This window comes from Amblyomma mixtum, chromosome 7 (genome assembly GCF_055824585.1).
Source record: "Amblyomma mixtum isolate Tamu chromosome 7, ASM5582458v1, whole genome shotgun sequence".
Lineage (NCBI taxonomy): Eukaryota > Metazoa > Arthropoda > Arachnida > Ixodida > Ixodidae > Amblyomma > Amblyomma mixtum.
Window position 1 is genome coordinate 57,187,762 of NC_143018.1, and position 12,365 is coordinate 57,200,126.

General features: G+C 45.9%; 1 protein-coding gene across 1 annotated transcript in view; it reads left to right on the forward strand.

Annotated features, from left to right (window-relative positions):
• The window catches only part of LOC149336148 (lysosomal alpha-mannosidase-like), a 31,703-nt gene extending 21,095 nt beyond the window's left edge, over positions 1–10,608 (forward strand). Inside the window, exons 13-15 of the mRNA XM_089554671.1 lie at positions 1,217–1,435; positions 7,793–7,930; positions 9,798–10,608. Of these exons, the coding sequence (XP_089410797.1) occupies positions 1,217–1,435; positions 7,793–7,930; positions 9,798–10,037 (597 nt within the window). The 3' untranslated portion in view covers positions 10,038–10,608. The remainder of the gene's footprint in view (positions 1–1,216; positions 1,436–7,792; positions 7,931–9,797) is intronic.
• Positions 10,609–12,365: the final 1,757 nt, after the last annotated feature.

Consider the following 12,365-nt stretch of genomic DNA (forward strand, 5'->3'; position numbering starts at 1 on the left):
TGACGCCTACAGGCTTCACGTGAGTGCCGGTGTGGCTCTGGCACGCATGTGCATTCGTTCGCTTCTTCTGCGGGCTTAAGCGTTCTAAAAACTCTTAAAGTAAGCTGAAACATTCACATAATAACCTATTTTAACAGAAATGAGTAAAAGCAATTTCAAGTGACATCCTGAAAAGAATGTACAGCAATGACGTGGAGATATCTGGACCAGCCATGAAATGCAGAAATAATCTTCAGGGAGGGTTCAATTTTTTCCTGCGCTATCGAGGCACGTTCCGTAGAAAAATCTGAAATTTTCAAGGTTTTTCTCCAACACGGTCATGATTCGTGCCTGAAGGGGATACATTGCTTGTGCGTCGATAACTGCCATTTCCGACGATCATAGAATTCCAATTAAATATCCCGAGCACTCAAACTTCGCGCGGTAATTTTTAATATTAGGCGCCATGTGGCTCATCATGGTGGCAGCCACGGACACTAAAAGCGCTTGCGAGATGTTCCATTGTTGCCTATTTATAAAGCTCCTTTCAAAAAATTCAGGGGGCACTTTGTCTAAAGTGCATAGAGGCGAAAGCGTTTTCCGCACCACTTTGCCTCTGTGGCACTGGTGACGTCACCACTGTATGACGTCACACATAAGTAATAATTACTAAGTAATGAAAATTAGTAATTAATGGTTAATTACTGATTATTACTTACTAATTACTAAATAAGTGCCAATTATTGACGCTTAACCTTCGCCTTTAGGAGTGGAACGCTACAGCGCGTTGTAGCGCTGCCAGGGAGTCCACGGAACGCCACCACCCGTTCGGCGCGATGCCTTGCCCTTTGAACGCAACGCTTTTTGAGGAAAGGAAATGGCGCAGTAATTCTCTGTCATCTCGGTGGACATCTGAACCGCCGCGTACAGGAAGGAAAGAAGTGAAAGTGCAAGAAGAAAGAGGGGCCGTAATGAAGAAAATGATAATTGTATTTGAGGAAAGGAAATTCCTCAGTAACTGTCTCACATATCTCGGTGCACACCAGTCAAAAGCGTGACAACTCTGCTGACAAGCTTCTGTTGACATCCTTCTGTCGACAACGGTGAGGCATTAAACACTTTCGCCTTAATAGCCGAGTTTAGCCATGAGATCCAACTACACCGTTTTCTCAGTGTACTTTACTACAACCGCGTGAGGCCTAGCGGATATGTGCGTGAAGCGGAAACACTTGCGCAGGTGCATCGGCGCCACGAGAGCAACGACAACCTGGGTCTACCCGATCCCCTGCTCGAAATCGGTGCAGACTACGGGGGTCTGGTGGCAAGGGGAACACATCGGCTCTTCCTGGGCTCCCCAGTGGAGGCCAGGGGACTCATGCGGCTGCAGGCGCTGCAGCTGGTCTACCGGCCGCTGCCGGTCTTTACGCTCGCCGACTGGAAGCCAAGGCTGGACAAGGTACATGTCCGCATTCTCTAAGTCTCAAATGAGAGGGACAGTAATCATGGTCTGCAACCAAATGCTATCCCACAGCGGTAAATGCGTAGCAAGATGGAACGCAGAACTATTGCAGTGTGTGTCCACATGGTGCCATAGGCAGAATCCGTGAGCAGCATTTATACATTTCGTTGTTCTCTTGTTTGATTCGTAAATCCCCCTTTCTAAGCTACTACTTAAGCTATCCCAGACCAGGACGTTTTTCTTTAACTGCGAATTTTTGCAGCGCATGGCGGCGCTTGGGTGGACATGCCAGTGAGTAATTACTCCCTTGTTACAGATATACTCCACCTTGGGGAATTTCCCTAAACATTTTACCTACTACTTAAGCTCTGTTGAAGCGCTCCATGTGACGATTTCAATAATTGTGTACGTTTTTCGTATGGCTTGCATTCAAAACATATGGATCATATTAAGCCTACTAGGCCTATACAGACAACGCATATGTAAGAATAAAACAATGTACAGATTCCACACGATGTGAAACATGCCATACAGAAATGATATACGAAAACATGCAAAAGAGATATGAAACACGTGCGGAAATTTTTGAAGCCATAGCTTCACTACGCCATGTAAGGCCAAGGTCACCGGGCCGAGCCGAAGCCGCTACTGCGCATGCGGCGTGCGTGACGTCACAGGTGCGCCGCTACCACCGCGAATCCGAAGCCTCGCTGCGCGTGTCGCGCCAAGGCCAAGTCTAAGAGGCTTTGGTCGCGCATGCGCAGTAGCCACAGATGCGCGTCATTGCTCGGTCACTTTATAAACAGAGGATACGAAGTGCTCGTTCTTCAGATGAACTATGAGTGAAGAAGCGGAAAGTTCGCGTGTATACCATAGAGTAACATAGAAGTAAAGAGCGGACACTCCCGTAGGCCCCAGCGGCCGACTTTTGTGCACAGCGCACCTAGCGGACCCGGGGAAACGCACTGGCCTCAGAGATGATTGGCCACAACAGCAATCTTGGAGGCTCTACTTTCATTGCGTCTTGTGCGTTCTCCACTCTCGCGGAGGAGGCGGTGTCACATTGCCCAGCTGAGCAGCCGGCCACCAGCGTGACGATTACGGAGCACGCAACGATTATCTAGGTTTCGACGTGCAACGCTCGTCAAAAGCGTTTGGCTTTGATCGCTTGCCTGGACGCCGCGGCGAACACGTCACCCACAAGCCGCAAAGGCGTTATGCCACGCATCGCGTGCGCTTGGCAAGCGGCAGTGAACCTACTACGTGCATTCTGTCAGGGTGACAATGAGCGCATTAGTCACTCCGCAGAAGGAAGCCAAGACATGCCAAGACCATACTCTTTTTCTTTTTTTTTTATTTGCACGTTCAGTGCCATCTGGAGGGAAACGGGGAAGCGCCGAACTCGGCCGCGAAAGGGCCCGAGTGTCCGCTCTTTACTTTTATGTTACTCTATGTGTATACTGCGACCGACATCAACGGCGACCTTGGGAAGCCACGTCGACGGATCCCGAAGTTGTAGCCCTGGTATAAGGCGAGTCGACAACGAGCCCAAGAAGCCAGGAATGCCAAGCGCGCGACCGAGATGCCGGAACAACGAGACAAAGAGCTTTAACCACGTGTAACCACGTGTACGAAGCTATTGCGTACACACTAGGTTTAACTGGAGCTAAACCACCTCCATTTTTTTTTCTTGAAAAGAGATAATTTTATGGTGCATATCGTGAAGTTCTCAGGGCAGGAGTGGAGAACGTAGGCAACGCCGATAAAACCAGTGGTGCATGTTTATGTTTTTTTGTCTTCTTGAGGCAAGACTTGGAAGAACTTCTCGAGCTTCAAATATCAAGGCATACCTATCCTAATTCAAAGCTGGAGAAGAAATTCTAGAGGCTCGTGTACTGTGCGATGTCAGTGCACGTAAAAGAACCTCAAGTGGTCGAAATTTCCGAAGCCCTCCAATACGGCGTCTCTCACAGCCTTAGTCGCTTTGGGACGTTAAATCCCATAAACTAAACCAAACCTAATTCAAAGGAAACTGATTCGGCGGTTGAGGAACTGACAAGTAAACGTGAACACACGCTTTGTCTTCAGTATTCGCAAGTTACGAAAAATGCGTGTCTCTTTCGTTCACAGACTCCACTACTGGCCAAGGACACTAAGATAAGCTAGCTGGCTCTTGATAAGCAAAATAAAAACCGAACAAGAACCCGGCCATGAATAAGTTGTGTATGGAAGAGGTAAGGGCACTTACCTGTGGCTCCTGAAGAACGAGTGTTGATGATGAACCGTTGCCTTCCATCATCGGTAGCTGTGCAGGTCCACGGTGCAGCACCTCCACCAGATATCACGTAGTGGTGACTGCAATCCGGAGAGCAGGAAGACAGCGAAAATGGCTTCTAAGCAAAACTCTTTATTTGGGCTAACTTGCGCCTGCAAAGAACTGAATGAGTCGGCGGGCGCGTAGCGACAGGCGAGCTCGGCAGTCGTCGAACAGAGTACCCGCCGCTATCGGCCGTACTCAATTTAAAGCTGATAGCGAACTTCCGAGATACGGCGCACGAAGTTGCTGCAACAGTCTGAAGCAAGCTAGATCAGCGCCGCCTGGATGCGATCAATCGATATAAATCAGGTAGCGTCTGCTCGCGTCTTGCAGCTCAAACAATGCGATAAAGCCGCATGTCGGTAGCACGTTCGAAGAATGAATAAACAAACAGTACAAAGTTTAGCGGCGATATCAATGGCCCGTTTTTCACCCCTTACGCTAATTTATTTATTTATATATTTCATGAAACTGCCGGCTCATCGAAGGGCTCTGCGGGAGGGGCATCAGGGAGCAAAAAAAAAAGCACAAAGCAGAACATGTTCAAAAAGTGTAAATCAACGAACGACGTTTTCTAAAGCGTCATTTCTAGTAATGGTAGTTAGTTCCACTCGGTTATGGCATGGGTAAAAATTTGACATTAGTACTGCGCTCAGCAACAGTGCATCTAGTATAGCGCACTTGTCTTTTTCTCACTGACGTCCACGCACTCTTCTCATTTTGTTTCTTACTGGGTGATAATCCTTGTGATGCTTCTGAAAGGTTTACAACAGCGCAGACTATCACATCTCTGGCATTGGATGGTTTCCCTTCAACCCTCACAAAATGAAGAATGGAATGCCGTATTTGCTTCAGATACAACGCATTATGTGTGTGAATCATTGTCATCTTCACCACTGTCGCTTTACTGCTATCCTTTACAACTATCATTTTAAGGAAGGATCCCATAAAAAAAGAGCAACTATTAAGCCATCGATCACCAACGGAGGCTTGCAAATCATAAAAAAAACTATTTCAGAAGCTTCTCAAGACAATGTCAGTCAATTATTTAAAAGATTACAAGCAATACTTTAATAAATAACTGCCTTTTAAGCAGCGAGGAAAGAAAAAAACTTACACGAACACTTCCAAACGGACTGCCGTCAAGACCGCGCTCAAACTCCCTGGTTCTAAACGCGAGAAAGACTAAAGCCGTTATTTTCCACACTCGACATCAGGCGATCTTGTCAGGATATAAGTTTACCATTATAAATTCGATCACAGAAATTGTAGATATGGTCAAAACACTTGGAGTATTTTTCAGCAACAATATGGTGTGGGACGCTCCCATTATGTCGACATGGAAAATGTGTAGGAACGCTAGCAAGATTTTGGTACTTTCTTCCGGCGTCTATAAAAATGATCATTTACAACACACTGTTTCTACCTAACTTAAATTCCTGTTTCTAGGTATGGAGCAATACAACGCCGGGCAACATAAATAAAACACTCATGCTCCAAATGAAAGCTGTTCAGCACGTAGCAAATGTGAATTACCTTGTACACACAGGAGAAGTGTTTGTTCGCTTGCACAAAACCCCATTTCATAACCTATACGAATATTATTTAGTAATGGGACATAAAAAATGCATGCGTTACCATCAAAATTTGTTCTGGAACAATGCTGCCTTGAAGCAACCATTCCAAGATATGCATTTTGCAAGTAATCAATTTCGTGCATTCTCTTCTGCCACGTAGTATAGGGACGCTCGATGTCTGTTGAGTGACAGCGCATCTTTGCAAAAGAGTAGCACTCCTGCAAATCCTTACGATCTGGTATGATGACTTGTACGCTTTCTTGGGTACATGTGCTGAGATACAAAACCATTTTCCAATCTTTCCTGCTTAAATAAAAAATTTATAAACACATTTTCTGTAATAATATGACAAAATTTAATCCTATCGATCTTGTTTATATGCGAGTTTTTTCTTGCTTTTCTAACCATATGTATCCGCAGTGTTAAATTTTACTGAATTCATATTCGTTCTTGCCCACTCAACATGCTCTGTCGTTTTCACTGTATTTTTCCTTGTTAAAGGGGCCTGGACTCCTTCAAGTTAAATGTTTCACTTCGTCCGGGCCTACCCACATCTTCCTGATGTAAATAAAGACGACTTGACTAGATTACCAGCAGCGAAACTTTCTGTGAGAAGCAAGAAATAAATATTTACTGAGATGTAGAGAGAGGGTGGTGTAGGGTCCATACATCAAAAAACTGCAGTCCGAGTTGGCCAAAATTCGGATGTTTACGGACTGGCGCGCCGCCCGCGATCGATAACGTGAATTGTGCTCAGGTTGCAAACTTCGAGATTGTTGATAAAAGGCAAAACAGCCCGGCAACAAAATCAGTGAAACAGGCGGACTAACCAAACTCCATAGATATAAGAGTCGGAGAGATCAATTAAGAGGTAAGAATAAAAAAGCTCTTTTCATGAGAAAATGGTGACATAAGGCAAAAGCTTTTTGAGCCGCTTTCAAATGGCGCCGCCGTCCTTGAAGCACTGAGAGGTATTTCGAAAGAAATAATGGTGTCGGAGCTTACTTTCGGAAACGCGGTTCTGTGTTTAAGGGCAGAAGTTCAGTCCAAATTCAGCGTAGATCAGAGAGCTGTCAGAAGATTAGCACTGAGCTCCAGCGGCAAACCCACAAAGGAGCCAGTACAGGGGGATATGGGCTGGGCATCGTTAGAAGCACGAGAAGATCAGAGTGAAATGTTGTATGAAGAATGCCTGAAGAAACTGGAAGATAGCAGGTGGGTGGCTAAGGTATTCATATACTTACACAGAAAGAGCGTCGACTCAAAAGAATTGAACACCTCATACTCGAATGTGATGATATCCATCCGGATATCGATGCAGGCACAGTCATTCTCCCTGAGACCCTTGTGTTTAGAGACAAAAATGGTCATGTAAATAAATCTGCGCTGCAAGTTAGCAAAAAGCGATTGGAAGATTGGTGGTTCAGAAGCACAGAGGTGACATATTTTTAAAAGGTACCGAATTTTAAGACCATTGTATAATGGAGTTAAATAAAAATTAAGAATAAAAACTGCATGGTGGCAACTGCCGCCTCTCCGTTTCAGGAGGAACGCTCCTATCTTGCATCCATCTATCTGCCAAGAAAGTGGCTAGTGGGCCTAGTCATTTTCTGGAGCGGAGTTTTTCCCTCTGAATAAATGTTTCCTTTCTTCCTTTTCCTTCTTTCTATCCCTTATACAATTCTTTTTAGACAGGTCCATAAATTGCTATCTCTCAAATTTCTAGACTTTCTACAGACAAATTCTAGACAGAAGTATATAGGCAGTACAAATTCTATGGAAAGTCTATAGACGATCTATAGATTTAAGGCCATGCACATTTAGTTGACTTTTGTCTATTCATAGTCTACAGACTACCTATAGACAAAAGTCAACTAAACATGCACGCCCTTAAATCTATAAGTTGTTTATAGACTGTCTATAGAATTTGAATTGCCTATATACTTCTGTTTAGAATTTGTCTGTAGAGAGTGTAGAGACTTTAGAGAAAGAAATTTATTGCCCAGTCTAAAAAAAATTTTGTAAGGAACAGGAAGAAGGAAACGGAAGAAAGGAAATGTACTGTGCGATGTCAGTGCACGTTAAAGAACCCCAGGTGGTCGAAATTTCCGGAGCCCTCCATTACGGCGTCTCTCATAGCCTTAGTCGCTTTGGGACGATAAACCCCATAAACCAAACCAAGAAAGGAAACATTTATTGAGAGGGAAAAACTCCGCTCCAAAAAATGACTAGGCCCAGTAGCCACTTTCCGAGCGGATAGATGGATGGAAGAGATGGAGCGTTCACTCCCACTGGGGCCCTGAAGGTATTGTAATGAAATAATAAAAACGGAGTGGTGGCAGTTGCCACCATGCTGTTTTTATAAGGGTTTCTTTTTTCGTTATAATGTAAGAGCTCTGCCAGAAGAAAAAAAAGCGCATTGTGTTAACTGTACGACGTGTGACACTCGTTCGATTCCAGTTCTCCGCTCTGCGCTCACCGTTGCCCCAGACTGTGCACGTGCTGACTCTGGAAAGGCTGCCCGGGACCCCCGGCCAGGTGCTGCTTCGTCTCGAGCACCTCGCCCTCAAGAAAACGGCCGTCATAATTAACATCACTGTGAGTGTAATTATGTCCTTTCTGCGGTACCGAAGGTCTTGTCAAGACAGTTCAACGAGACGGGTGTATCATTACAATTATGGGAGTTGTTCCTTATTGCCATCTACCTGGGTGCAGCTGAATGTCTACAAAATAAGGCTATGCAGCGGTCGTCAGGGTTATAACCCAGTACAGTATTTCTGACGCCATGTTCAGTGCACTCTGCTGTAGCTGAACGAAACAAAAAGGAAATGTTGCCCTTGATGAAAAAGCAGAGCGCCTCGGGAATGAAAATAGTGAAACGAGCTTTGATGAATCAGGAACGCTTAAGAAGGAAAAGAGACTGGGAGGGACTGACACGTGTGAGTCCCTGCAGAGAGTAGAGTTCGAAGCTCAATAATCATTGCTCAAATTGAACCGTGGCCAGAGGGAACACTAGAACCCATACGCTGAAAATGTTGGCTAAGGGACAAGTCCATTCCGGTTTGTAGCGATTGGTCCCAAATTCTGAGGTGACGGATGCCTGATGGTAGTTGGCTCGTCTTCCCTTTTAGAACTCGGATCAAAAACCACTTGCCATTGCATTAATGAACGCAGCTCAAAACTGGTTTACCAGAGTTGGCTGTCCTAGAAGCAAGAAAACGAGCACAATTTAATGCACCCAATTTTGCATTCCAAGAAGACGAGCCGAGGACTTTAAGAAGAGCGCCGAGTTCTCGCCATGGAGGCATCGGTCGCCGTACAAACTCGCGTTCTCTACAAGCGCACTGTTTAGTCCTCTTCGTTATATATACACTCTAAGAACTGGCACTCTCCCAAAGGAGTAAACCGGTTGCTGTACTCCCTCTAGCAGCTTTTTATACGCCACCTCAATTGCCTAAGGAGCAATATGCATCCTCGGCACAAATTAAAACTGCCTCCGCACTCTCTCTACAATTAAGATGAGTAGGACGATGCCCACTTTCTTTGCTTTTAAAAGGCAGCAAAGCGATACGGTCACCTATACCATACGTCCGGGGTATGTTGTACGTCCTGTACTGACTCCAATGTACGTAAATAAAGAGATCGTCTTTCGAGCGGTAGGAAGAAAGTGGTCCACGTGAGCAAACGCTCTTAAGAAGTACCATTCTATAAACATCAAATACTATCTTTTAACTGCCACAATGGCTAAGAAACAGTAGTAGTTGGAGCGTTAACTTGCAGTATTTTATGCCATTCAGGGAAAGGGGGGGGGGGGCATGCAATTTCATCTCATACCGTACCATACCAAACCACACCACTCCATACAATACCATAGCTCTCGGAAGCGGGCGGAGTGGGTGAGAGAGCAAACGCGCGTTAATGCTATCCTAGTTGAAATCAAGAGGAAGATGTGGACTTGGGCAGGGTATGTAATGCGAAGGCAAGATAACCGCTGGTCCTTATAGGCAACGGAGTGGATTTCAAGAGAAGGCAAGCGTAGCAGGGGGCGGCTGCAAGTCAGATGGGCGGATGAGATTAAGAAATCTGCGGGAATACGGTGGCCGCAATTAGCGAAGGACAGGGTTAATTGGATAGACATGGGAGAGGCCTTTGCCCTGCGGTGGGCGTAGTCAGGCTGATGATGATGACCTCTTTTCGATGCAAACTTCGCCAACGGCAGTAAATGAAGCTCATGTATCTTAGCTTGAAGTAACAACTCCAAACGGTTAGATCTGGCACAGGCGCCCATTATTTGAGAAATCTGTCTTCAGTGCCCTCTGTCATTGTTGCTGATCAACTGCTGATTCAAAGGTTGGTGGTTCGAAGATTGTCAGCCGGAGGAACTGCAAATCTTTAAAGTATTAGCGATAGTGGCCAGAGATGAATGTTCGCTAAAGTCTGAGTATTGATTTATCGTCGTGCGCAGCGACTTCTCAAAGGTTGCCGGCTGGAAAACGTGCAGCCGGTCACGCTGGCGGCCAACCAGTTCCTTTCGCAAGCCACTCGACAGCAATGGCCGACGAGACACAACCATCTGCCACTGCGCACGAGCAGAATACGCATGACCACTCCGGAGATGCGCATGGAACCGGCAACCGGGGACGCCCTGGTGAAGCTCATTCCAAGACAGATCGCCACATTCCTGGCCAACCTGGTCGCCGAGTGAGCCGGTACCACGATTTGTGCTGCCTTGATCTTCAGCTTGGCCGTTTAAAGTTATGAAAAAACCCTTCCCAGCGGTTCGTACGACTGTGCAACGTGACATTCAGCGATAACTGTTACCGGTGTTGAATATGGAGTTCAACGAGCCGGGCGTCCTCTGCACGCAGAGACGCCGTTGCGTACAGAGGGCACCACTCCCTTTTATGCCTCACTTGTCCTGCGTGTTGCGCCAGCGATGTCGATGAATCGGAAAAATATTCTCCTGTCAGCTGCCACTGCAAAATATGCTATTGTAAGTCGAAAACTAAATTTTCAGGCGCCTCATTATTCGGAACAAAATTTGGATCAATAGTGCCGCCGATCGAGTAACCACCGCTTTTGCTATGAGTACAAGATTTGCGCTAACCTGGTGCCTGGCCTCTCCGGGCCAAAATTTTTCAGGGTATTGACCTAGGCTCCGAAGATGACAACGAAAAGCATCTTCACGGATTCATCACTTGTGTTGCGTGCGGTGCTGAGAATGACCTGTCATGAGCAAAATGTGCTTGTGGTCGAGTGACCTCTCTCGTAGTGTATTGTGCACCGACAGACTCTGGACAGCACCGACTTCGTGTAAATAAATCTATATCAGAATCTTCACTGCTGATATATCGGACCCACTTCGTTCAGACAAAAGATTACCGGAAGCATATTTCCTCCCTTCCACCCACCCCCCTCCAAAAAAAAAAAACGTTCATTGCATATATGTATGGCGTGGTAGCTTGAACACTGGTCAGCCAAGAAGCAAGCGCTGTGTGAAAGCATCCAGGTTCTTTGGGAACGAACAAATCATGCATGTTCTTTCTGCTGGGCAAATTTCGCCTCTCCGCCGACAGAAGACTCTGTGACCACAGTACCGCGGTTCATAGGTGTGTGTGCGGTACTAAGCTTCCGCTAGCATCCAGCGCCATTTGCTTGTTTCGCCCGCATCTATATTATACATTTCACCTTGTTAGGAGCCCAAGGAGCGCAAAATATATCTCATACAACTTTTTCATTCTGGCAACAGTTCCCTCGAAAAGTATGAAGAGTGCCTTTATAACTGGCCTGCAACCGTAGATTTGCGCCCCGTTTTCCTTCCTGCAGCTCACTAACAGTGGCGCATGCAATTACATCAGAAAGCTTATGAGTGCGAACATATATCGATATTATTTGCATACAACCTTCAGGAGTACCCCTTTTGTGCATCAAACTCAGTACCTCATGGATTAGCGACACTCTGAGTTGAAGATTATGGAAAGTGCATCACTGCAGTGACAACCTCATAGCAAATAGCTTCCACACACAGGTAAATGTAAGCTGAGTAAACCATGTCTCTAGGCAGCAATGTACACAAGCAGAAAATCGGCGGAAATGACTCCCAAAGGAGTCGGTCATCGTTAAAAAACACACTTCCTGCATTCGCCAATGACAGAGGTTGTGTCACTGTATTCTGATAAGGTCCGATAAGTGATAGCCAGCGCCAACAAGGCCATGAATTTTGACGCGAAAAAAATTCCACCTTACGAATCCCAATTGCTAAATTCATCCTCAGCGTTTTAACTCAATACGATTTTTGTTTTGAGCAATATTTGAGTGCATGCCTCCTTTGAGGTCATGTTTTGTTCCGCAGCAAAATATATGCATTGCCCATAAACTTCCATTTCGAAAAAAACATTTTCTCTCCGTAACAAGACTGATATTCGTAACATGAAGTGAGACTGTGTAGTCTAGCCTCCGATACCAGCGTTCAAACGGTCAGGAAGTCCTCAAAGTTTGCTTGTGTAAACGGCCAGTGGTGGTGGTGCCTTCCATTTCATATTTTCTTCTTTCTACCTTGTAAAATCCTCTTCGTGACGACAGAAAATGATACAGAGATACAGGTCAACCTCACTTTGTCCACAGAATTCCTTGAAACTGGCGATAAAAAATCGCGCTCACCCACATAGTTCAACTCTACATTCGATCCCTTGCCCGATCATCGAGCCCGACCGGACCGATTCTAGTCGCATCTTCATAGCGCTTATGAACATCGGGTCAAAGTATTACTCACCTTTGCGTGAGCCCCACCACTGGAGCTAAAGGCGCTAGCGTTGTTCCTGCACCCCAGATACAACCACATGGCTTCGAGAAAGAGAACTTTATGGAATCTGTTGTCGCCGGTTGCGGTTCTGCACGAGTCCCTCTTCTAATGTAGCGGGCGTGCCCTCAGTACAGGCCACCATGTTTCTGCTGCCCACTTGGCACGTTGTACCAGGCGGTGCTCTTTTTCTTGGCTTCGACGTGATCACGTTAACGCCTCCTTTTTCCTGTT